This window comes from Tachyglossus aculeatus, chromosome 9 (assembly GCF_015852505.1).
Source record: "Tachyglossus aculeatus isolate mTacAcu1 chromosome 9, mTacAcu1.pri, whole genome shotgun sequence".
NCBI classification, from domain to species: Eukaryota; Metazoa; Chordata; class Mammalia; order Monotremata; family Tachyglossidae; genus Tachyglossus; species Tachyglossus aculeatus.
In genome coordinates this window covers 53936061-53961724 of record NC_052074.1, presented here as the reverse complement: position 1 = coordinate 53961724, position 25664 = coordinate 53936061, and the positions used below count along the sequence as shown (strand labels likewise).

The window sequence follows — 25664 nt, the reverse complement described above, 5'->3', positions numbered from 1 at the left end:
CCAATCCCCTCTTCCCCTTTTCATTTTCAGCTTGTGAGTACCCCCAAGAGACAGGGACTGTGTCTAATACAAACTTGTGCCTTCTGTCCCAGCACTTAGTACAATGCTCTACAGACAGTCAGCGCTTAATAAATACTAGGACTACTTGTACTAATACTATATGTGACTGCACATAAATGCCGGGGCGTCAGTTGAGAGGAAATGACCTGAGCAAAAGAAAATGAACCTAGGAAGAAGGAAATGGAGGAGACAGATTTTCAGGAACACTCTGGAGATGGGGAAAGCGGAGGTCTGGCTTATTTCAAGGGACAAGGATTGCCAGCTAGGAGGAAGAGAGGGAGCAAGAGGTTCAAGATAGGTTTGTCAATATTACGATAAAATAACTAATAGAAACAAATGAGATTACTAAAGGAGGGAACCATGGTTAACACAACAGCAACCGCAGGATTGACGGAGTAATGAAAGACGACAAATCTCCAGGCAGTGGATCCAGAAGACCACGATTGTGGACTGCAAGAGGCTCAGTAAGAGGAAGGTCCTAACTCTCATATAATACTGTGACCTAAGAAATCCTCCACAGACTCCACCCACAGATCACTGAGAGATGACCAGATAAGAATGGCAACTATCAAGAACACTCAAAACTATCAAGAACACCCACCTGGCTACGGAATACATGAAGAGGAAATCATTTTCTGGCAAGCCAGGAGTCTTACTGTAGTCCGTATACTTCTTCTGTGTCGTATTTTTGATATCCTTCATTACAGATTCCATTTCTTTACTTAGGTTGGTTTCTGACTATGAAAAAAAAAATCACAAAAAAGTTCATTATGCATTGGATTACATTTTTTCATGCAATTACAAACTTAACATTGTCCAACTTAACATTCCTTCCTCTCCCCCTCGTCATCCCCCCCATCTTACCTCCTTCCCTTCCCCACAGCATATATGTGTATATATGTGTATATACATATATACACATGTATATATGTTTGTACATATTTATTACTCTATTTATTTACTTATTTTACTTGTACATATCTATTCTATTTATTTTATTTTGTTAGTATGTTTCATTTTGTTCTCTGTCTCCCCCTTCTAGACTGTGAGCCCACTGTTGGGTAGGGACTGTCTCTATATGTTGCCAACTTGGACTTCCCAAGCGCTTAGTACAGTGCTCTGCACACAGTAAGCGCTCAATAAATATGATTGATTGATTATGCCTAAGTTTCATTTCAACTGTGATGCGATTTTGCTCTCTAGTTCAAATACAACTTTCCGACATGTACATAAATATTTTTCTTTTTGTCAGTCACCCACATTTTAATACTTTCAAGTTCCATGATTTTATCACATTTACATTTAGTTTAAAATACTTTGGACAAGTTCCCTTCTCTAAGCAACTGAATGGATGACTTTTACATTTCAATTTTAGCTGTTTTAATAATACACCGGGGCTCACACCAAAGGATAAATATGCATATGCAGCCATTTTAAAAGAATATTTCTGATCCTTCTTAAGGTTATTTTAAAATAAAAGTGAATTGGTGGCATATAACAAAGAAGCTATATGGCGGCATATACCTAAACACATGGGCTTAACAGGAATTGAAACTAGATCGACAACAATCACAGCGTTTGAAAATAATCCATTATTCTCATTTTTGCTTTTCTACACAAAAATAACAGAAATCAGAACCCTAAATGATTTTCATTTAATCCATAAAATCTAAATAAAGCATAGAAAACAGAATAAAAAAGGAAGCAGAAAAATAGAGGCCAATTAACAAGGATCTTTCTGCCTTACACTGATGCTTACTGGGAAAATTCCCAGCTGTTCTTGAAGCTCTTCCACCTCTTTTATGAGCTCTTGCATGCTCTTGTTACTATAACACTGCCAAAGGCTATTTTCCACATTGTTTCCAGGATAACAGGGAAGAACACTGTTAGCAAATTGCCTACAGAGAGGACACGTGAATTCATCTTTGTCCACTGAGAAGCCCTGAAGGACCTGGTCGTTCTAAAAAAGGAAGACAAACACAGATGCTTCAGTACATAAACCTTTTTTAATTTGAAGGTATGGATTACGTTTTCAGAGAGAGTCGTCGAAGTATGTGCTAAAGAGTTAAAAGTACGTTTTACAGGTATAGCTATTTCCGACTACAGTTGGATTCTGGGGGACGACCATGAGCATCCCACAATACCCGTAACCCAGGGATACATCCTGAACTACTTGCTGACTATCCCTGCATCCATTAAGTCCTGCCTCTGACGTTAACCCTAATCACTGAAGGTAGGTCAAATCCCTCCATGCTCCCTCATTCCCTCATTTCTCCCCTTTCCCCATTTCCTCTGTTCCTAGTTTCCCCTGCATCCTAAATTTGGCTCCTCCTCCCCCACCTCTCCATCGCACAATTTCCTCTTTTTACAAATTAATCCTCGTGAAGTAGGGGCAATACTCCCACCTGGTTAATGCAGCATCACCCTGTCCACCCTTCCCCTCACTCTTTCTCACTTGTAGTCCCACCTCTCTCTCTATTCAACCCCAGCCATGACAATGGGGACAGGAATGAACGAGGCAAGAAAGGGGGCAATAGCTACTGCTACAATCACAGCTGCCAGCCCCATCATAGCACCTCTCTTTTTCTGACTTGTTCCTGACAGCTGGGACTGAGGCAGGAGACAAGACTACAAGCTAGGAAGGAGAAGGAAGAGTGAAGGTGATAGTATTTATGGCAGCAACAGCAGCTCTGTTGCTGTGACTGATGTTCATACAAATCTGCAAAAAAAAATACTGAAGTTGGGAGGGGGGGGTCTTTGGAAGACTGTGAAGGAGGGGAAAATGATATTTGGGTGTTGGGCGAAACAAGAATGCCATGAGGAAGAGGGAAAGAGAAAGGGCAAGGGGATGATAACTGAACTCATCTTCCCTCCCAAACCCTGTCCTCTCCCTGACTTTCCCGTCACTGTAGACGACACTACCATCCTTCCCATCTCACAAGCCCGCAACCTTGGTGTCATCCTCGACTCCGCTCTCTCGTTCACCCCTCACATCCAGTCCGTCACCAAAAACTGCCGGTCTCACCTCCGCAACATCGTCAAGATCCGCCCTTCCCTCTCCCTCCAAACCGCTACCCTGCTGGTTCAATCTCTCATCCTATCCTGACTGGATTACTGCATCAGCCTCCTCTCTGATCTCCCATCCTCCGGTCTCTCCCCACTTCAATCCATACTTCATGCTGCTGCCCGGATTGTCTTTGTCCAGAAACGCTCTGGACATATTACTCCCCTCCTCAAAAACCTCCAATGGCTACCGATCAACCTACACATCAGGAAAAAACTCCTCACCCTCGGCTTTAAGGCTGTCCATCACCTCGCCCCCTCCTACCTCACCTCCCTTCTCTCCTCCTACGGCCCAGCCCGCACCCTCCGCTCCTCTGCCACTAATCTCCTCACCGTGCCTCGTTCTCACCTGTTCCGCCATCGACCCCCGGCCCACGTCCTCCCCCGGGCCTGGAATGCCCTCCCTCCACCCATCCTCCAAGCTAGCTCTCTTCCTCCCTTCGGGGCCCTAGTGAGAGCTCACCTCCTCCAGGAGGCCTTCCCACACTGAGCCCCCTCCTTCCTCTCCTCCTCCCCCTCCCCCCCGGCCCTACCTCCTTCCCCTCCCCACAGCACCTGTATATATGTTTGTACAGATTTATTACTCTATTTTACTTGTGCATATTTACTATTGTATTTATTTTGTTAATGATGTGCACCTACCTTTACTTCTGTTTATTCTGATGACTTGACACCTGTCCACATGTTTTGTTTTGTTGTCCGTCTCCCCCTTTTAGACTGTGAGCCTGTTGTTGGGTAAGGACCGTCTCTATATGTTGCCGACTTGTACTTTCCAAGTGCTTAGAACAGTGCTCTGCACACAGTAAGCGCTCAATAAATACGATTGATGATGATGATGACTTGTACTTCCCAAGTGCTTAGAACAGTGTTCTGCACACAGTAAGCGCTCAACAAATACGATTGAATGAATGAATGAATGAGGGGGCAGGAAGGGAATTACAGTGTAATTTTTATGTTCCTTTGGGGCTTGGCTGATTTTAGCAAAATCTAACTGATGCTACGCCTCTGAGAAAATGTACCCACAATACAGCCATTCATGATACAGCCACACTTTTAAGGAGTTTAACCTGGTTTTATCATGAATGTTGCCTATACAAAGTAATAGATATATCTCTTGAGTTCTGAGCTCCAGCTCTCTGGCAGTTAGGTATGTCTCACTCCCACTGGTGCTCTTTAACTACCTGGGTCTGCACATAAATAGACCAAAGGATACTTAAAATTTACCCCAAATCTGTTTGGGAATATGAAATTTCTGTTTTTACTGGATAAAAGGAACTTATTAACTAGATAGCTGGTCAATCCTCACTGCTCTTGGCTGAGCATAGGCAATCTCTGTAGCTTTCTATGGAGACTGATCCAAAATGTACTATCAGACTATAAGTACAAGACGGGAGAAGGGCAAGCAGTAAAAAATGTAGCATTCCATATCAGATTTATTTCTTGCCTTTGTGTTTTAAGTGCATTACTGGCCCTAATTCGCCACATATGTGGGGAAGCCTCACATGGGGTTTTTAACGGAAGAAAGTATCTCCCTAATTTTCCCCTTCTAAATACATGTACTGGAGGGCCATTTTCACAAACAGCACATGCTCCTATGAATCCCCTAAGCACGGCACAAGAACTGTGGTCGATGGCAAGACACATTTCCAGCTGTTTCCCTAGTACCTACAGTTTTGAGCCCACTGTTGGGTAGGGACTGTCTCTATATGTTGCCAACTTGTACTTCCCAAGCGCTTAGTACAGTGCTCCGCACACAGTAAGCGCTCAATAAATACGACTGATTGATTTCCAAGAGAACTTCTGCTACTGGCCTGTGCCCTGCAGCCAAAAGCACAGTTCCCAGGACCGAAGTCATCTAGAGACAAGGCATTTAGATGAGGCCAAGAATCTGCAAGATAATAATAATAATAATGGCATTTGTTAAGTGCTTACTATGTGCAAAACACTGTTCTAAGCACTTGGGGGGGATACAAGGCGATCAGGTTGTCCCGCATGGGGCTCACAGTCATAATCCCCATTTCACAGATGAGGTAACTGAGGCTCAGAGAAGTGAAGTGACTTGCCAAAGGTCACACAGCAGACATGTGGCAGAGCTGGGATTCGAACCCATGACCCCTGACTTCAAAGCCCGGGCTCTTTCCACTGAGCCACGCTGCTTCTCCTGTGCAGGAGGCCCTTTTCTCCACTTCAGGGACATGCAAGTTTGGGTGAATATGGCCACCTTTCATTGAGATTCAACTTTTCACAGCCCAAAGCCACTCCCTAGTTGTAAATTGGGTACCTTTGGGTAGCCTTCAGGCTCCTGGAACAAAGCAAGCCGCTGTTTTTGTGGCCTAAACAGTACTCAAAGTTTTAAAATTAAATCCGAATTTTATTATTTATATTAATGTCTGTTTCTCCCTCCAGAATGTAAGCTCGTTGTGGGCAGGGAACTTGTCTACCAAGTGTTATATTTTATTCTCCCAAGTGCTTAGTACAGTGCTGTGATGATGATGATGGCATCTGTTAAGCGCTTACTAAGTGCAGAGCCTGTTCTAAGCGCTGGGGGGGGGAATACAAGGTGATCAAGTTGTCCCACATGGGGCTCACAGTCTTAATCCCCATTTTCCAGATGGGGAAACTGAGGCTCAGAGAAGTGAAGTGACTTGCCGAAGGTCACACAGCAGACATGTGGCATGTCCCCCCCGTTTTACCTCCTTCCCTTCCCCACAGCACCTGTATATATGTATATGTGGTTGTACATATTTATTACTCTATTTATTTATTTATTTTACTTGTACATATCTATCCTATTTATTTTATTTTGTTAGTATGTTTGGTTTTGTTCTCCGTCTCCCCCTTTTAGACTGTGAGCCCACTGTTGGGTAGGGACTGTCTCTATATGTTGCCAATTTGTACTTCCCAAGCGCTCAGTACAGTGCTCTGCACATAGTAAGCGCTCAATAAATACAATTGATGATGATGATGATGTGGCAGAGCAGGGATTCGAACCCATGACCTCTGACTCCAAAGCCCGGGCTCTTTCCACTGAGCCCCGCTGCTTCTCACTTTATGAGAAGCAGCGCTGCTGTGCATACAGTAAGCGCTTGATAAATGATTGATTGAAATAGGGGTGATTAAAATTCATTAAAAATAAAATGTTTCTGTCTCGGAGCCCAACGTTAAATTATCCAGCTTAAAAATGGCCTCTTTCCCGTTTGGAAAATATAGGATTTTTTTTTTTTCTGTAGAGCTAATGCAGATAGATGTGATGGGAGGGAGGGGAACTGCGCATCTCTAAGTCTTTCATGGAGTTCTATGAAAATGCACTGGGAAGCCTGGCTCAACATGCGAAGAGCTAAGAAAAACCTCGGGGCAAATGGGTGACATATAAGGAGTTGTGTTCCCCACAAGGGTGAAACAAATGGAGCCCCGGGACCCTACACAGATCGACCGCCCCGCCTCTACCCCATCCTTTGACCAAAGATGTAGTGGGAAGGAGCTAGTCAGGGATCGTGCAACAAGCCTCCAGAGTTGTTCCTGAAACGTGACCCTGCACCACAAAACATCATCACTTGTGAAGTCAGATTACCAACTGTTGCCTGCACAAGTTTGGAAATCATCATCATCATCATCAATCGTATTTATTGAGCGCTTACTGTGTGCAGAGCACCGTACTAAGCGCTTGGGAAGTACAAATTGGCAACATATAGAGACAGACAGTCCCTACCCAACAGTGGGCTCACAGTCTAAATGAGGGAGACAGAGAACAAAACCAAACATACTAACAAAATAAAATAAATAGAATAGATATCATCATCATCATCATCAATCGTATTTATTGAGCGCTTACTGTGTGCAGAGCACTGGACTAAGCGCTTGGGAAGTACAGGTTGGCAACATATAGAGACAGTCCCTACCCAACAGTGGGCTCACAGTCCAACAGTGGGCTCACAGTCTAAAAGGGGGAGACAGAGAACAAAATCAAAGATACTAACAGAATAAAATAAATAGAATAGATATGTCCCATGGGGGGGCTCACATCATCATCATCATCCATCGTATTTATTGAGCACTTACTGTGTGCAGAGCACTGTACTAAGCGCTTGGGAAGTACAGGTTGGCAACATATAGAGACAGTCCCTACCCAACAGCGGGCTCACAGTCTAAAAGGGGGAGACAGAGAACAAAACCAAAGATACTAACAGAATAAAATAAATAGAATAGATATGTACAAGTAAAATAAACAGAGTAATAAATATGTACAAACATATATACAGGTGCTGTGGGGAAGGGAAGGAGGTAAGATGGGGGGAATGGAGAGGGGGATGAGGGGGAGAGGAAGGAAGGGGCTCAGTGTGGGAAGGCCTCCTGGAGGAGGTGAGCTCTCAGCAGGGCCTTGAAGGGAGGAAGAGAGCTAGCTTGGCGGAGGGGCAGAGGGATTGGGGGCATTCCAGGCCCGGGGGATGACGTGGGCCGGGGGTCGATGGCGGGACAGGCGAGAACGAGGTACGGTGAGGAGATTAACGGCGGAGGAGCGGAGGGTGCGGGCTGGGCTGGAGAAGGAGGGAAGGGAGGTGAGGTAGGAGGGGGCGAGGGGATGGACAGCCTTGAAGCCCAGGGTGAGGAGTTTCTGCCTGATGCGCAGATTGACTGGTAGACACTGGAGATTTTTGAGGAGGGGAGTAACATGCCCAGAGCGTTTCTGGACAAAGATAATCCGGGCAGCAGCATGAAGTATGGGAAATGGTGCTGTTTGTTTAACTGCTCTTGCCCAGCAAACCGAAAGAGAACTAAACAGTCTTTTTGTAATATCTTCCAAATTTATGGTTATCTTTGTGGTGCTGTGTAAATAGTTTTTATATCACTGGAGCTGCGAAAGAGTTTTGTTCTCCGTCTCCCCCTTTTAGACTGTGAGCCCACTGTTGGGTAGGGACTGTCTCTATAGGTTGCCAACTTGTACTTCCCAAGCGCTTAGTACAGTGCTCTGCACACAGTAGGCGCTCAATAAATACGACTGATGATGATGATGATGATGACTGTCTCTATATGCTGCCAACTTGTACTTCCCAAGCGCTTAGTACAGTGCTCTGCACACAGTAAGCGCTCAATAAATACGATTGATTGATTGATTGATTAATAATACTAAACCTGTTAAGACTATGTTATTTAAATGTAATTTAAATGTAATGAAATGAAATATACACACAATCTCTATTATAATAGGGATTAAATGGAAATTAGAGAGATTTCCTTGCTTATAATCAAATTCTAATGAAAGAAAAGCCTATTTCAAACCTTCTACGTTATTTTCTTTATCAATTCTTAAGATATAGTTCTCTGAAATTTACTGCAAATCTGAACGAAAAAGTTCTCCTGTATTTCTAAAATTTTAACATTTCTTTTATCTTCATTACCATGTCTATTGAATTTCTACTGCCTTACCAGCAAGTTACCAGTAAACCAGCACATGTGCTAAAACAGAAATATTTCCATTCTAACCACGGCTAGCTGCGAGACTTAAATCAATCAATCAATCAATCAATCGTATTTATTGAGCGCTTACTATGTGCAGAGCACTGTACTAAGCGCTTGGGAAGTACAAATTGGCATCACATAGAGACAGTCCCTACCCAACAGTGGGCTCACAGTCTAAAAGGGGGAGACAGAGAACAGAACCAAACATACCAACAAAATAAAATAAGTAGGATAGAAGTGCACAAGTAAAATAAATAAATAAATAAATAAATAGAGTAATAAATATGTATGTAAAGCAAGTCAAAACTTTTCCGTATCCTTTTATATCTACCTAATCAGGATTAAAATACTCGACTGGGACATTCTGGTAATTAGTTTCATATATAAGCACTATAATGGGCTAAATAGTATTAATCAAGGGAAAGGAGGAAGGGAGAACAGAAGAGAGACATGTAGAGAGAGAAAGCAACAGAAAAGCAGAAATAAGGAAAAGAGAGTAGACACAATGGACACAAATGTAGAGATCCCAAATGCAGAGAAGCAGTGTGGCTCAGTGGAAATAGCCCGGGCTTTGTAGTCAGAGGTCATGGGTTCGAATCCCGGCTCTGACACATGCCTGCTGTGTGACCTTGGGCAAGTCACTTCACTTCTCTGTGCCTCAGTTCCCTCATCTGTAAAATGGGGATTAAGGCTGTGAGCCCCCCGTGGGACAACCTGATCACCTTGTAACCTCCCCAGCGCTTAGAACAGTGCTTGGCACATAGTAAGCGCTTAATAAAAATGCCATTATTATTATTATTATTATTATTATTATTATTATCCTGATAACCATGACCCAAAGCAGACTGGGGAAAATGGGGGAAGGGAACAACATATAGCAGGAAGGAACAAGGGAAGAGGGGGGAAGGGGAAGCATCAAGAAAATAAGCAGGGAATAAGGCCTGAATCCCTTCCACTTTCACCTGAGCCCAGCATTTCTGCCATGAGCGGGGGACCAGCTAACCTCCAGCCCCATTGCCACCTGAGCCAGGTGGCCGTGGACAGCAGCGTGGGGCAAGGATGAGCAGGAGAGAAGGCTGGTGGGTGCTGAGTACTTCTAGATGCCTGCTTAGGTGCCCCAAAACTTCCCTTTCTGGGTCCATGACGGAAGTTTCCAATATTACTGGACGATGTATTTCCACCTCATGGTGGAAATTCCCCAAACCAAGACACCAGTTCAGCTATGGAGGCAGTGGTGGCAATTTCTATTGACTCTGCCAAAGAAATCAATCAATCAATCAATCAGTCGTATTTATTGAGCGCTTACTGTGTGCAGAGCACTGGACTAAGCGCTTGGGAAGTACAAGCTGGCAACATATAGAGACAGTCCCTACCCAACAGTGGGTTCACAGTCTAAAAGGGGGAGACAGAGAACAAAACCAAACATACTAACAAAATAAAATAAATAGAATAGATATGTACAAGTAAAATAGAGTAATAAATATGTACAAACATATATACATATATACAGGTGCTGTGGGGAAGGGAAGAAACGCTCCATCCTTCTCTTCTTTAGCAGTTGCAACTGCTGCCTCTGCTTCTCATATCACAAATGGGATTCTGTCCCGTCAAGCCTGCCCAACTTGGGACCTAAGTTCCTCCTTAGGCTCCATGATATTCGAACATCCACCCTGCTCATTTCCAGACATTCCAGTTACCTTATTCTCGAAACAAATTCCAAATAATTTATAACACAGTGAAAGCATGCACACCAAAAAATTCTTCCAGGGTTCCCAAAGAGTATAGCCCTTCTTAAAACTTTAACTCAAATTTTAATTTTAATTAATTTTATTAATCAATTGGATTTTGATTACTGGCTACTCGACTGGCAGAAGGGCACTGCACTAGCCAAAATAAAAAAAAAATCTGCACCATGGCACAAACCCATGTGAGCCTTAGGAGAGGGAGGTTCAAGTTCATCTCAACACTTTCCTGGGCCAAGCTTGCCCCACATTACTTGCAGGGAAATGGGGAAATGAGTTACTCAGAGTTAAAGTTCAAGTGTTATACAGGGGTTTCTGGACTTACACAACTCACCATGCACATGCCATGGTGTTACAGTTGTGAAGGGCCACACTGCTTGAGTTGTGAAGCTCTAGGGAGCAGAAACCACATTATTTGCAGAAAAAGAATATAAACAAACAAAAATAAAACCAAAAACAATAATTTTAGATGGTGCTAATGATATATACATATATATACATATATATATATATACATATATATATATATATATTTGCCTGCCTTCTCAGCGTAATTTCTGTAACATTAAAACAGCGGTAGATACAACTTGGGCCATAGAAGAATTACGTCTCACAATAAGGGGAGTAGGAGAACAAAGGGAAGGAAAAAAGTTAGGAGGGAAAGGAAGAGGAAGGTAAGTGGGCACTTGAGACTGCATCTTTTACCTCTAATTACCCTCCCAAGTGTTGTTCACAATAGGAACTCAATGAGTTAACCTCCCTCCCAACCCACTACCCCCTTCTCCTCTTCCTTCCCACAGCTTCTTCATTTCAAAGAAGAAACTCCCCATCTCCTCCCACACACTTCTAACTGGTCAAGAAGGCGATCATAGATTTTCCTGATAGCAACTTTCCTGCTTAGTAGTCACTGAACTGGGTTACCAAATGATGCTTCTTCCCCAGAGATTTTTCTTAAATAAACTAGATTCTCCATTTGGGATTAAGTATAGGCTCATGTGAAGGCAGAAAGGTGGTCTAATTAACTCTCAGATTCCATTTTGGCATATAAAAGTTAGCATAAATCTTATACTGTCTTTAAATGTTTATGTCTTTTGATAAAAAAAACACACTGGAATTATTTTTTCAATTGTCTGTTTACTTACCCACAGTGATTCCATGTAAGATTTATGGCAGTCTATGTGTAACGTATGACCACAGGTTTGCACATAAACACCTCCTTCCCAGCCAACTGACACTGCCTGGAGACAGGAACTCTTAGAAATCAAGCAAAACGTATTCAATTAAAAATGTGTGCTATTAAAAATGCTTCTTTGATCATTAAGCCTCTATAATTTGAACGAAACTGATGGTAGCTTATCTGAATTCCTGAAGAGGCTTTATGGGAGGGTTCTTTAAAAATGAGGTTTTTTCCCTTCTGTACATCTTACTGAATATGTGGATTTTAGGAAACATGATTGAAATGGTTTATTTGGGCATTGGGAGGAAAGCTCACTTTCACCAGGAAAACGTATACAACCAGGAAAGGTATAAACAAGGGCATCAGAGAACTTTGGCAGGAGGGAGATGGATATTAACACCTTTGCTCCATATATATTTATATATAATATACACCGAAGCACACCCTCCTTCTCATGCCACTGTCCTGTCCCCCACCAACACACAACCACACAAACACACTTTCTTCCTTGCTTCTGAGAAAACTGTAGACATCCCATTCAAGCATGTGCTCTCTCTGTCTTCCTCCACACTCACTCACTTCTTGCTGCTTTGGAGCCTGTTCCCATGGAGGCCACTTCCTATGTCTGATTTCCACATACCTACTCCAACTATTAAGCAACACAACTTCAGTCCGTATTACCACAGACTCTGAAATTAGATCTGAATTTTTGCAGTTTGTCATAACAATGTTTAAATCTATAACACTGCAAGTTTAGTGTTTTAATTTTTTAATATGAAATGGCACATGATGACATCGTTTATCTTTAAAACTGAAACAGCCACTTCTGCCAGAACGTGACTTTTCGGTATGCAATTTAGACAGAACGCGAAGAAAGAATATGGGAACGCGGAGGCCATGAATTGGACATAACCTGATACAGCTTTTCATAGGAATGTCTTTAAGCAGACTTACATTTCTATATCAGAAACATTATCGCCCAATCGAATATTATACACAGCACACTAACTAGAAGCATTTAGTTCAATTTCCACATGTTTACTGGAAACATGGTCCGTTAATCTGTTACAAATTACTTTCTAAAATGCTAATAAACTGATAGTGTTTCTAAAACAGTGCAAAGCACAATCTTCAAACAAGCATGAGAGGAATAAGACTCGAGGCTACTCCATGTGCTATTTCAATTATTTTTGAACCATCTTCCTACCAGTCCTTTGTTTATCACAGAGGCAATAGTTGACAATGTAATTCTTTCTTAATGAAGGGGTCTGAAAGGATGCAACTATCACTTTGCAACAGGAATGACTATTACTCAAAGTTGGGCTCTGAAATGAAGCACAATCTTGTGTAGATTTCAGGGCAAGTAATAAAAATAAACACATTTAGAAAATGCAATTAATTCTGAATCCGTAAATTCCTTAAATATTTATACTGTCATTTCAAATGCACAGCTCAAAACAATACGCGTACTTGGCTGAAAGGCTCAGAGGCATCATATTTGAATGAAGGTGGTTTTGTCTTAAGCAAATCTTGGCTTAATTGTTGCTCAAGGTGAAAAGTGAAAATGAGTTTGGTGGGCTCATTTTAACTTTCCACTGGCCGTTACACAAAAAACACCAAGCAATTATGCAAGCAGTGAGCTTTAAAGCATATACTTCCAGAGCTTTAGCAGGTAATCTGGAAGCACTAGCACAAGAGTTATAAGAATAGTGTGGCACTTTACCTTAATTTTCTGCAACAGTATTTCTGGTGCTAGATATTTTGTTTAATGCTTCATGTTTATATACATCACAGTCAGTCAAAAACATTAAATTATTTCAGTACTCTACACTCATCTTGCAAACCAGTACCTGTTTCTCAGCCCAGGCTGGACTTAACCAAAATAATGCGTTTGGAGAATTACTGCATAGCCTGTATTTTCAATTGCAGTAGTAGATCCTTTCTTTTGTATCTGATAAAGGGCATTAAATTTTAGAATTCAAACTGAGTACCATTAAACATTGTTTTATTTGGGAGGGGACTCTTCAGTCCATGAGCAAATATGCTGTCAACCAAATATATTCAAAAGGTGCTAAAAAGTTATGATGCCAGCTCAAATCTGTTTTTAAAAATTTGAAATAAATTTACGGACAGTTAAAAAGAACTAATGGATTTAAGTTGACTTTCCTTGAAGATTTAAAGCTGTGCACCAGTACAAATCGAATACAGTATTCATAGCAGGTTAGCAGATTTCTACTGCTCACAAATCAGAAAACCTATAGGTGGCTGTCTCGTCTATTTCTGTTTCCGAACTGCTTGGAACATGAGCAGATTTTGTAATTAGCTCATTTTATAAAGTGTGCTAACCACACAGAAAAATACACAAATTCTTTTCCTGCTGCTTCTTCCTCACAGTATTTCTTGGATCTGCCCTTTTCTTTCTATCCAAACAGCCACCACCTTGGGTCAAATTCTTCATCTCTTAGTTAGATTACTCTTATCGGCCTTTTGGCTGGTCTCCCTAACTCCGATCTCTTGCATTTTCAGGCCACATTACACATTAGAGAAGCAGCGTGGCTCAGTGGACAGAGCCCGGGCTTTGGAGTCAGAGGTCACGGGTTCGAACCCGGCTCCGCCACTTGCCAGCTGGGTGACTTTGGGCACGTCACTTCACTTCTCTGGGCCTCTCAGTTCCCTCACCTGTAAAATGGGGATGGAGACTGTGAGCCCCACGTGGGACAACCTGATCACCTTGTAACCTCCCCAGCGCTTAGAACAGTGCTTTGCACATAGTAAGCGCTTAATAAGTGCCATCATTATTATTATTATTATTCCACATCCCGGATTATCTTCCTAAAGCGTTATTCCGCCCACCTCTCTCAATTTCTCAAAAAACTCCACTGGCTACCCATCTGCCTCCTCCACAGCAAGCACAGACTCTTGACTACTGGACCCAATTTGCTACACTAACTCTCTCCTTCTTTCTTATTTTTTTTTACCCACTACTCCCAGCCTACATCCTTTCACACTTTCCGATCAAACTTCCCCATGGTCGATCTCCTTGCCCCGCCTACAAAATTCCCTTCCCCTTCAAATCTGCCAGACCAAAGGTCTCCACATCTGCAAAAGCCCTCCTGAAATCGCACTTCTGCCACCAGGCACGCCCCAGTTAATTTTCTACTTCTAGATCATATGCTCCCAATTAGGACCTTACCATCTGTGAATCAGAAATGACCTTTCCAGCTGAAGAACAATGATTATAAATTCATCAGCAAATTTGCCCAATATTTGAAGGGTAGGTAAACGGGAGCGAATGAGTACTTACATCTTTAAAGTGACTCTGTAGTAATGAAAGTCTTACATCGTGAACCGCTGCACATGTGTCCCAAGGATATATCTGCTCCTCTTCAGTGGTTGGCAGTTTCTTTGGCTCGGTGTTGTTACGGCATTGCCCCAACACTAGAAACATAAAGCAGGTGTACAAACGTAGAACAACAAACTCATTGCTTGCTGCCAGAAACTGGAATGCTTCACTGTTCACTTTAGGTGTCATTTCAATATTGTGTTGTGGCTAGTAATAACTGCTCTTATCCAGGGCTATACAAAAATCAGTCATTTTGAAGGAAAGCAGTTCATCCTACAGTTCCTCTGGAATATCAGCTAACAGAAAAAATGAGTTGTTGCTAATAATTTTCTTTTTAGAAACAAAATTAAGGGTCTATATTTTAATAAGCAAAAGCATAAACTCTTGTGGTATATCTTTGCATATTACATATACACTTATATATTTTGGCACCTATATTAATCATATATACATTTGTCCCCTAATTATTTTTCCATGAATACACACAGACAAACACACTCTCTCTCTGTCTCTCTCAACAGGGAAATATGAAAATAGTGAAGGTACAAATGCTGGGTACACTGATACCAAGATTATACAAATCTTTGCAATCACTAGTCTTTGGAAATTCTACAAGCCTCTTTTTTTTTTTTTTTAAGAATCCCACCAGGGGAATAAACCTGAGCAAGAGACAAACCTTAAACAACCAGGTTCAGAAGTCAACAGTTTGGGAACACCAAAATTGTAAACACTTATTTCATTTGACAAAAAAAATTGGTTTGCCATGAAGAATCAAAAAGCAAACAGACTGGACTCCTAAATACTTGAATATCTATAAAATCTCCAAGGCACCTCTAAGAACCCTAACAAGAGCTTAATGTACTTTGATAAAGACAAGCTGCTGAATTGCAAATTCCAATGCCTTTATCTTACCTGAAGATGCTTGTAACAAAACAACTAAACCTGTTGGGCGATCTTCAGAAGATGGGCCACTCTGTCCACAAATAACACAGTCATATACTGCCTCCGACACTTGTTGTTCTGATGCAGCTATCTCCATAGCAATATCAGTTTCTGGGGAGTCTGAAGTGACAGATAAAATTACCATTAACATCAGAAAAAAAAATTTCCTTGAATATAAACAAATGGAGAAGTTCCATATACTACATAGTACAAAGAAAATGCACTTTCAAGCCAATGCAAAGAACTCATGGGGATAAAATAGATCTCAACTATTCTTTCCCAGGAAAAAGTTTTAAAATGCTGCCTATGCTGGTATCATGCAAGACATAAACTAACTAAGCAGTAGAGGAATCAAGCAATCAATCAATCATATTTATTGAGTGCTTACTGTGTGCAGAGCACTGTACTAAGCGCTTGGGAAGTACAAGCTGGCAACATATAGAGACCGTCCCTACCCAACAGTGGGCTCACAGTCTAGAAGGGGGAGACAGAGAACAAAACCAAACATATTAACAAAATAAAAGAAATAGAATAGACAGAATAACAATAAAATAAACAGAGACTAACACTTGGGGACACCAGTGTGGCCTAGAAGTAAGAACACAGGATTGAGAGTTGGGAGATCCTGATTCAAGTCCCAGCTTTGCTATTTGCCTGTTGTGTGGCCTTGGGCATGTCCTTCAACTTTTCTGAGCTCAATTTTCTTACCTATAAAAGGAGATAAAATACCTCTATCTCTCCCATTTAAACTGAGAACCTCTTGTGGGACATTAAATATTTTTAAAGAATGATTACTGAAGCCATTTATCAATGCTTAACCCATACATGCTAAGGCTTAATAAACACTATCATTAGATGCTTTAAAGAGTGACTAGGATGGCTATTCATCAGATGTTTTATTCCAATCTGGTATTTTTGAGTACCATCTTGGGCCATCCTAAAAGCGATCTCATAACCGTCTTTACACATCATATTAGGAGATTTACATCATCTCTATGTTTTTAAAAAAACACTGATGCCTGAAAACAGTCACAACTACTTCATTCAACAGAAAACTCTGCAAAGTGATGCTTGGAATTTTAGGCTTCCTAATCATCTGTTTAGCTTGGTGAGAATCCTGAAGGACAAAATTTGAACAGAAGATAACACTTCTGGAAAGTCAATGGATCATTTACTTATAATACCACAAGGAACTAGGAAAATAATTTCACTTTAACTCCCTACCACCATAGTAGCTTTGTTCAGGAGCTCTTAGTGAGTTTGTGTGTGAAATACAGTTATTCCTATTTGGCAGTATATTGCACTGCATTTAGGACATTTTAACTGTAATAGCATGTGGCGCCTTGCAAAATTAATTATCTTAGTTTTACTAAGTATTTTCAACAATACCCAAATAGTAAAATTAATCAAAATTTCAAAAATCATTTAGCTATCAGCACTTTGGAACAACCACTGGTAGCAAATGTAGGAATCAGACATCCACTTTGGATCCTTTTAATGGTTTACCTTCATTGTCTGTTACATACCCATGCCTAAATAAAATAATTTTTATCTTGACCCTAACGTAGCAATTAGAGATTTAAACCCTAAAAAAAGTTTCACTGAGGTCTTCTACTGAACAGTGAATAGATAATGACCTAGGGTTGATCTGATAATAGGTTCTGCTTCAGTAGGTATTTAGGATTAAATCACAATTTATCAATGAATTTATTTTATTATTCAAGAATATTCCTCCAGGTCCCTCAAACAATGTATACAGTTAACAATAATAATAATAATAATAATAATGGCATTTGTTAAGCGCTTACTATGTGCAAAGCACTGTTCTAAGCACTGGCAGTTGTAGCTAAGATTTGTACATAACTTTGGGCCAAATAATAATAATGATGGCATTTGTTAAGCGCTTACTATGTGCAGAGCACTGTTCTAAGCGCTGGAGGCCATACAAGGTGCCAAACCAAAAGACTATTCAAATATAGGCTAACAACTCACATTACAAGAAAAACTAGGGATTTAAAATATTCATAACATTAAATACATTTTACAGGCATTCTAATTAAAATAGAAAATTCCACTGATCAGATTAATATCTTTGCAATATTCAATTAAAAAAAAATAAATGAGATGGTAAAAGAATATTACTGACTTGCATAGCCAATCAAATGAAATCATGACTTTGCTTTAATTTATGTGAACGAAATGAACCTAACAGTGAGGTCAGAGCTTTGAAGGTTACTGTTTCTCTGTTAGATAACCAGTAGATATGGAATTACGGTCACACTACACTATTTAGTGATGAAAAACTTGCCTAGTGCCTTCTAATCCACTTTTTCTGACTCCTTTACAACTGAGAAAGCTACTTAGTATTCATGCCGATGCAAACAATGACCTCTACTATTTACAAAGGAGCAAATGAGAGATGTCGATTTAGATGTGACAGTGACCCTTGCCTACTATAAATTGAGGTTTCTTCTTAAAGAGAGCACAATTAAATGTCTTAATGGACAGGGACCCAAGAAAGTTCAGCAACGGGACAAATGAATGGAGGTGTTTAACCTAATCATGATGATTAGGCTGACATGAAAATCATGGAATCTTTTTCAACACTAAACAAGAACTTTTCCCTTTTAAATACTGTTTCAACTTTGTCGGAATCCCATTTGGGTTCACAAACAACATTCATCTACAAGTTCTCAACACAATGCTACATGATAAAGAAATGCACCTTTTTAACAAACTGTTCTTCTCAAAAATCAATTCTCAAAACACAGTATTCTAGAAATAAGGATGTCCCCATTTACCAGACTATCTAGCAAGTGATGAAAAATTAATAATTTCCAAATTGTATTATTTTAATAACTACGCATTTCCATAGTTATTAACCTTCAACATTTACATTCCTGAATACTGCGGTTCCACTTCAGTTATTTCTATTTATTTATACAAACTCTTCTATACTTATTTCTGGACACAAACTATAAAGTTATATTTACTCCAGGCAGATCCAAAAATTACGAAAATAAATCTTATAATTATAGGTTGACCTTTTCAACTTATTCACAATTGCACCTCTATGCCTACGGACTAATTTGGTGGATTCACTTTGAAGAAAAATCATTTTAATTACAAAATTATTAGCACCTTCTCACACACATTCTTCAACCTATGCTGATAGTTCATTTGGTTGGATCTGTATTTATAAATCATGAAAACATATCATCTTTATTTCCAATGTAACTTCTTGGTTTGATCTAAAGGAATTTCAAGACCTGAAACAACTGGGCAAAAATGCCAAATAGGCAGAAAGGATTGGTGGAGAAAGGTTTCACTGATTTTTGATGATGTGTGTGATTTATAAGCTATAGATCACCTCTGTTTTTATTTAACAGGCTATTTATTTTGCTCATATTTCCGAATATATGAAGAAATAAAATGTCATGCTATTAGCTTTTAGTCTTTTAGACTAAAAGTCTTTTAGTCTTTTAGACTGTGAGCCCACTGTTGGGTAGGGACTGTCTCTATATGTTGCCAACTTGTGCTTCCCAAGCGCTTAGTACAGTGCTCTGCACACAGTAGGCGCTCAATAAATACGACTGATTGATTGACTGATTAGCTAATCAACAGCAGTTACTGAATGCCCACTATTCACTCAGTCGTATTTACTGAGCGCTTACTGTGTGCAAAGCACTGTACTAAGCACTTGGGAGACTACAATATAACCAACATATTCCTGCCCACAGTGAGCTCACAGTCTACTGTGTGCAGAGCACTGCATTAAGCACTTAACACAGCACAATACAATTAGAATAAAAAAGCCCTGACCTCCGAGACCTTATAGTGCAGCAGGACGACAGACACTAAAATAAATTGCAGATAGGAGAAAGCAGTAAACTATATATGTACATAAGTGTTACAGTTGTGATTACTTAGTGCTTAGATGGGGGCAGTTGGAAGATACAGTATGGGAAGATGAGGATTTAATCCTGGAGTTGTGATTTCAAAAAAAGCTTTGAAGATGGGGAGATCTGAGGTCAGCTGGATATGAAGGGGGACAGAGTTCCAGGCAGTATGAAGGGAATGAGCAAGATAAATAATAATAATGGCATTTATTAAGTGCTTACTATGTGCAAAGCACTGTTCTAAGCCCTGGGGAGGTTACAAGGTGATCAGGTTGTCCCACGGGGGGCTCACAGTCTTAATCCCCATTTTACAGATGAGGTAACTGAGGCCCAGAGAAGTTAAGTGACTTGCCCAACGTCACACAGCTGAAAATGGGCAGAGCCGGGATCTGAACCCATGACCTCTGACTCCAAAGCCCGGGCTCTTTCCCACTGAGCCACGCTGCTTCTAAGATGTCAGCCAAAGGGACAGACAAGAACAAGGCACAGTGAATAATGTCACTTGATCTTCAGAACATAAAATACACTGTCCAAAGTCTTCGAGAGTCAGGATGCAAGGCATCCCCGTATTGATATCAACTGAATTACTACTGAAAGAGAGATTAGTTGGACACGAAAATGAACTTTTGTCTGTAATGATAAATAAAGCCAAAGAAAAACTGCAGAGAGAGATCACAGAGCCACTGTCCCAAAAGATTTTTTTTAAATATACACAACTATCAACTCGGGGCAATCAATCACTCAATCAATCGTATTTATTGAGCGCTTACTGTGTGCAGAGCACTGCACTAAGCGCTTGGGAAGTACAAGTTGGCAACATATAGAGACGGTCCCTACCCAACAGTGGGCTCACCGTCTATAAGGTGTCTATAAGATGTCCTTCATCTACCTGGAGAAGGGCGGCTTCCAGCTCTAGGAGTCTATGAAGCCACGGCTATAGTCCTAAAATATAATAATCTGAGAACTGTCATTACCCCATCAAGGAAAGGCCATATCAGAATGTTCAGGGGTTGTTAACACTGACTTCCATTCTATTTCATCTTATAAAAATGGAAACCTATCTCTAATTAAGAAGAGTCAAAGTGGCACCTCAGCCAGTAACAAGGAATTAATCAAATTACCACGCCACCAAGACCATCGGGCAGCAAAATTACTAACCAATCAATCAATCAATCAATCAATCGTATTTATTGAGCGCTTACTATGTGCAGAGCACTGTACTAAGCGCTTGGGAAGTACAAATTGGCAACACATAGAGACAGTCCCTACCCAACAGTGGGCTCACAGTCTAAAAGGGGGAGACAGAGAACAAAACCAAACACACTAACAAAATAAAATAAATAGAATAGATATGTACAAGTAAAATAGAGTAATAAATATGTACAAACATATATACATATATACAGGTGCTGTGGGGAAGGGAAGGAGGTAAGATGGGGGGATGGAGAGGGGGAGCAGCAGTGTGGCCTAGTGGAAAGAGCACGGGAGTCAGAGGACCCGGGTTCTAATCCTGGCTCCACCACTTGTATGCTAGGTAATTTTGGGCAAGTCACTTAAATTCTCTGGCCCTCCGTTTCTTCATCTGTAAATTAGGGATTAAATCCTTCTCCCTCCTACTTTGCCTGGGAGCCCAGGTGGGAGAGGGACTGTGTCCAACCTAAATATCTTTATTTTCTACTCCAGCGCTTAGTACAATGCTTGGGACAAAATAACCGTTTAACAACTGCCATGATTTTTTTTAAAGAAATTATTAATTTAAAAGACATTAAAATAGCTATTCATTTCAAACGATAAATCTTTGAGAATGCCATGATTTTTTTTAAAGAAATTATTAATTTAAAAGTCATTAAAATATCTATTCATTTCAAACGATAAATCTTTGAGAATGCCATGATTTTTTTAAGGAAATTATTAATTTAAAAGACATTAAAATATCTGTTCATTTCAAACGATAAATCTTTGAGAATGCAAAAGCTAGTGTGGCCAGTTAACAAAAAGAGATAATTTCAAAAGGGGGGTTAGGTAAAAAAAAAAAAAAAAATACCATTCAACAAATAACTAATGAAAACTTTTTTTTTTTTAATCTGGGCACTTCATTAACTAATGACTATTAAAATTATGTAAACATTTATCCCCATCTAGTGGCAGGCAGATGAACACACACAAAAATAACTTGAATTTCCAACAATGAATTTGGCATTATGGGGTTTCATTTCACACAGAAAAAAGAACGTGTTTACGTAACACATTCTTATAAGTTAAGTAAATAGTGAAGACATCAATGATTTTTAAGAACGTGTTTACATAACGCATTCTTATAAGTTAAGTAAATAGTGAAGCCCTCAATGATTTTTATGGCAGACTTCAGGAACTCATTTAACAACAGCATATGAAACATAAATCTGCCCCAGTGACTCCTGCTAAGACGTACATGCAGTGAAATTCTTTTTCCTACCCCAGGCTGTGTTCCCATAGCCTACACCATGGTCCCGGACATCCATCGCAACAGGTGGCATATCCCTGGTCCCCCCAAAAACCAAATCAAGTGATATATTACAAGAAACTCCAACAAAAAGTCCTATGCAAACAAAATGGACTGGAATATTGGTTACTGGATTCCTGAAATCAATCAGTGGTATTTTTTGAGCATTTACCGGGTGCAGAACACTGTATTAAATGCTTGGAAGAATACAGCGTTGGTAGATACATTCCCTGTCCACATGGACCTTACGGTCTAGAGGATGAAAACGCTATTTGGCCACACCTGGCCTTGGGCAGGTCACTTCACTTTTCCCTGTGCCTCAGTTACCTCATCCGTGAGGCCTGTGGTGGCTCAGAGAGAAAGTAACAGCCTTGAAAGGCTGGAGGCCTGGGTTCTAATCCCTTCTCTGGTAGGAGAGTTTAAAAAAAAAAATTGTAAATACCTAGGAGGGTCTAGAATAGATCGCCTAAGAGTGCTGAGATAAAAATTTTCCAATTTGTACTTCCCAAGCGCTTAGTACAGTGCTCTGCACATAGTAAGCGCTCAATAAATACGATTGATGATCTGTAAAACGGGGATTAAGAGTGTGAGCCCCATATGGGACAGGGTCTGTGGCCAACCTGATTAACTTGTATCTGTCCCAATGCTTAGAACAGTGCTTGGCACACAGTAAGTGTTTAACAAGTACCATTATTATTATATATGGAGAAGGAGATCATAGGAAGGGAAATGGCTGAGTAAAACCACTAGTAACTGCCACCTTCCTATCGTGATATTCAGGGTTCCCGCCCTGTGCAACTGGAGCTGTGGGGAATTTAAGCAGCAGCGATGGTGTAGAGTATCCACATATTTTAGAAGGTCCCAAGTCCCTTTCACCCCCACACTTGCTGGATCCTAAACTTTCATGTTGTTTTGTATTTATATTATTGCATCTTTCCTATCGTATTGTGTTGCCAAACCATGCCCCACCTTATTTTTAAAATATTAGACCTGGTGGACCGGTGACCCTGTCTTTCTTTCACCTGCATATTTCTGCTTGGTGCTTAGAAGAGTGCTCTGCACATAGTAAATATGTAACAGATACTAATTAGTGCTACTACCACCTGGTTGTATAAGAAGCCCTACAGTCAATAAATGAGGAAAGGGGCAGATGAGCTTAGAACTGCTTGACCCATCTTTCTTAATCTACCAGACCAAGTTGGTTTGCCAAAACAGTGGCAAAAAAGCCAAGATAAACCAGACAAATATAAACCACCATGTCATGAATAGGAGGAAGCTACGTGACAATGAGCGCCGCAAGTGTCCAGAATGAAGGACTTGATTTAGCCCAAGACAGTATTGCAAAACTGAGCAAAATAAAATTTCCGGATGTTGCATTGTTCATAGAAAGGTGCTGGATACGCTTTCTTCTATAGCGCTTTCTTTTTTCAGAGCAAAGGCATTCAGGTACAGAATTCGCAACTCAGTCTCTCAAAGTGACTCAATGGCATTTTAAGTACCTTACCTCTAAAACAGAGGTGCTACGCTACTTCATCAGTGCATAAACTCATACATTTCCTAAGAGATTCAGATGAGTGGGAAAAAATATTCCGCAAGGACCGGGAGAGCTGAACTCAACGAAGTTTCTTTACAATAGAAAGTAGATGGAGCCCATTTGTCACTGGACTTTAGACCAGTGAGGCCCAAATCACATTCTCAAGTAGTTTCAACTGTGCCACCGATGAGCCATGCTTGACATTAAATAAGCGGACCAGAAAGTATTATTAAAATTTGATTCTTGGGACAGATACAGTGCTGAAGCAAGCATTACCATCAACAGTATTCACAGAAAACAATATTCACTGTCGTAGAGAAAAAGTTTTAAGACTCGATTGTTCAGCAGCAAGGTCACACGCCTGACAAAAAGGAAGACCTCCCACACCAGAATGTTTTGGAATATTCTGGGAGGGGAGGCTTCCCCTCGGCCAAAAGGGGAAATGTTCCATCCCCTTGGGAATGGAGTAGAGCTCTCTTGAGAGGAGAGGGAAGGTCAATGTAATAATTGAAGCTGTCTTTTAGCTGTGCTGCACGCTGTTGCCTCCCCTCTCTGAGATTCAGGCAGAGGAGAACTCTTCTTTCTTTCTAAGCTATTTTCTAGTAATTTATCTCTCTCTATCTAAACTTAACCTAGAGTAAAAAGGAAGCTAGAGTGATTTACTTTTCTGGCAATTTATTTCACTCTAGCTAAGCTACAGAGTAAAAAAGAACCAAGAGTGATACCTGCCTCCTGTCTCTCCCCACTCCGGTCCTAACTTCACTCTGTTATTAAACCATTCATTTTCTATGAAATCATTCAAGTTCCCTTCTCCCCACTCCTCAGAAACCTCCGATGGTTGTCCATCCATCTCCACATCACCCAGAAACTCCTTACCATCGGCTTTAAATCACTGGGACAGCTCTCTCCCTCCTACCTTATCTCCCTGATCTCCTACTACAAAACCAACCCACTCACTTCGCTCATCTAATGCCAACCTACTCACTGTGCTCCATCTCCCTGCCAACCTCTTGCTCGTGTCCTCCCACTGGCCTCCAACTCCCTCCCCCTTCATATCCGACAGACCACCCCTCTCCCTACCTTTAAAGCCATCCCCAAAATCACACTTCCTCCAAGAGGCCCTCCCTAACTAAGCCCTCATTTTCTCTACGCGCTAAAATACGGATATAATAATGATAATTATGACATAAAAATGGCATTTGTTAAATACCAGTTATGTGTCAAGCACCATACCAAGATAATCAGGTTAGTCCCTGTCCCACGAGGGGCTGACATCTGCAAATCCCTACTTTACAGATAAGGAAACAGGCAAAGAGAAGTTAAGTGACTTGTCAATCAATCAATCAATCAATCGTATTTATTGAGCGCTTACTGTGTGCAGAGCACTGTACTAAGTGCTTGGGAAGTACAAGTTGGCAACATATAGAGACATTCCCTACCCAACAGTGGGCTCACAGTCTAAAAGGGGGAGACAGAGAACAAAACCAAACATACTAACAAAATAAAATTAATTAATAAATAGAATAGAAGCCACTGAGCAGGCAAGGTTAGGAGTTGGGACAGATGTCACCTGACTCCCTGTCGTCTCCTCTTTTCACTAGGTCACGCTGCTTCTGTACCTATCCTGTGAGGTCCAACCTAGTCTCCAGAAAACCAAATGCACATGAATGAGGGTGCAAGCAAGCAGGCATGAATGAGGCTACGTTTGTGGGTATGCGCTTCTGTGAGTGCAAATCGGAAAAGAAAAAGAAAACCCCCTTCTAATCAAGCAGAAACTACATACCTACACTTGTACTTCATTTTAAGAAAGGGGCAGGGAGAGAACATAAAGCTTTGATAGTTCAAAGGGACCCATAATATCAATGGACGGTTTTTTCTACCTCTATTCCTTTGATGTCATGAAAAAATAGACTATGCTAATAACCAAATCAGTGGAAGGCAGAGGCAGAGCTGGGAAAATTGATA

The 25664-nt window shown here is 40.7% G+C and overlaps 1 protein-coding gene across 1 annotated transcript in view; it reads right to left on the bottom strand.

Annotated features, from left to right (window-relative positions):
• UBR3 (ubiquitin protein ligase E3 component n-recognin 3) overlaps positions 1 to 25664 on the bottom strand; it is a 152716-nt gene that overhangs the window by 44204 nt on the left and 82848 nt on the right. Inside the window, exons 26-30 of the mRNA XM_038750895.1 lie at positions 15755 to 15904; positions 14804 to 14937; positions 11465 to 11575; positions 1808 to 2020; positions 662 to 798 (exon numbers count right to left, since the gene is read on the bottom strand). Coding sequence (XP_038606823.1) covers positions 662 to 798; positions 1808 to 2020; positions 11465 to 11575; positions 14804 to 14937; positions 15755 to 15904 — 745 coding nt within the window. The remainder of the gene's footprint in view (positions 1 to 661; positions 799 to 1807; positions 2021 to 11464; positions 11576 to 14803; positions 14938 to 15754; positions 15905 to 25664) is intronic.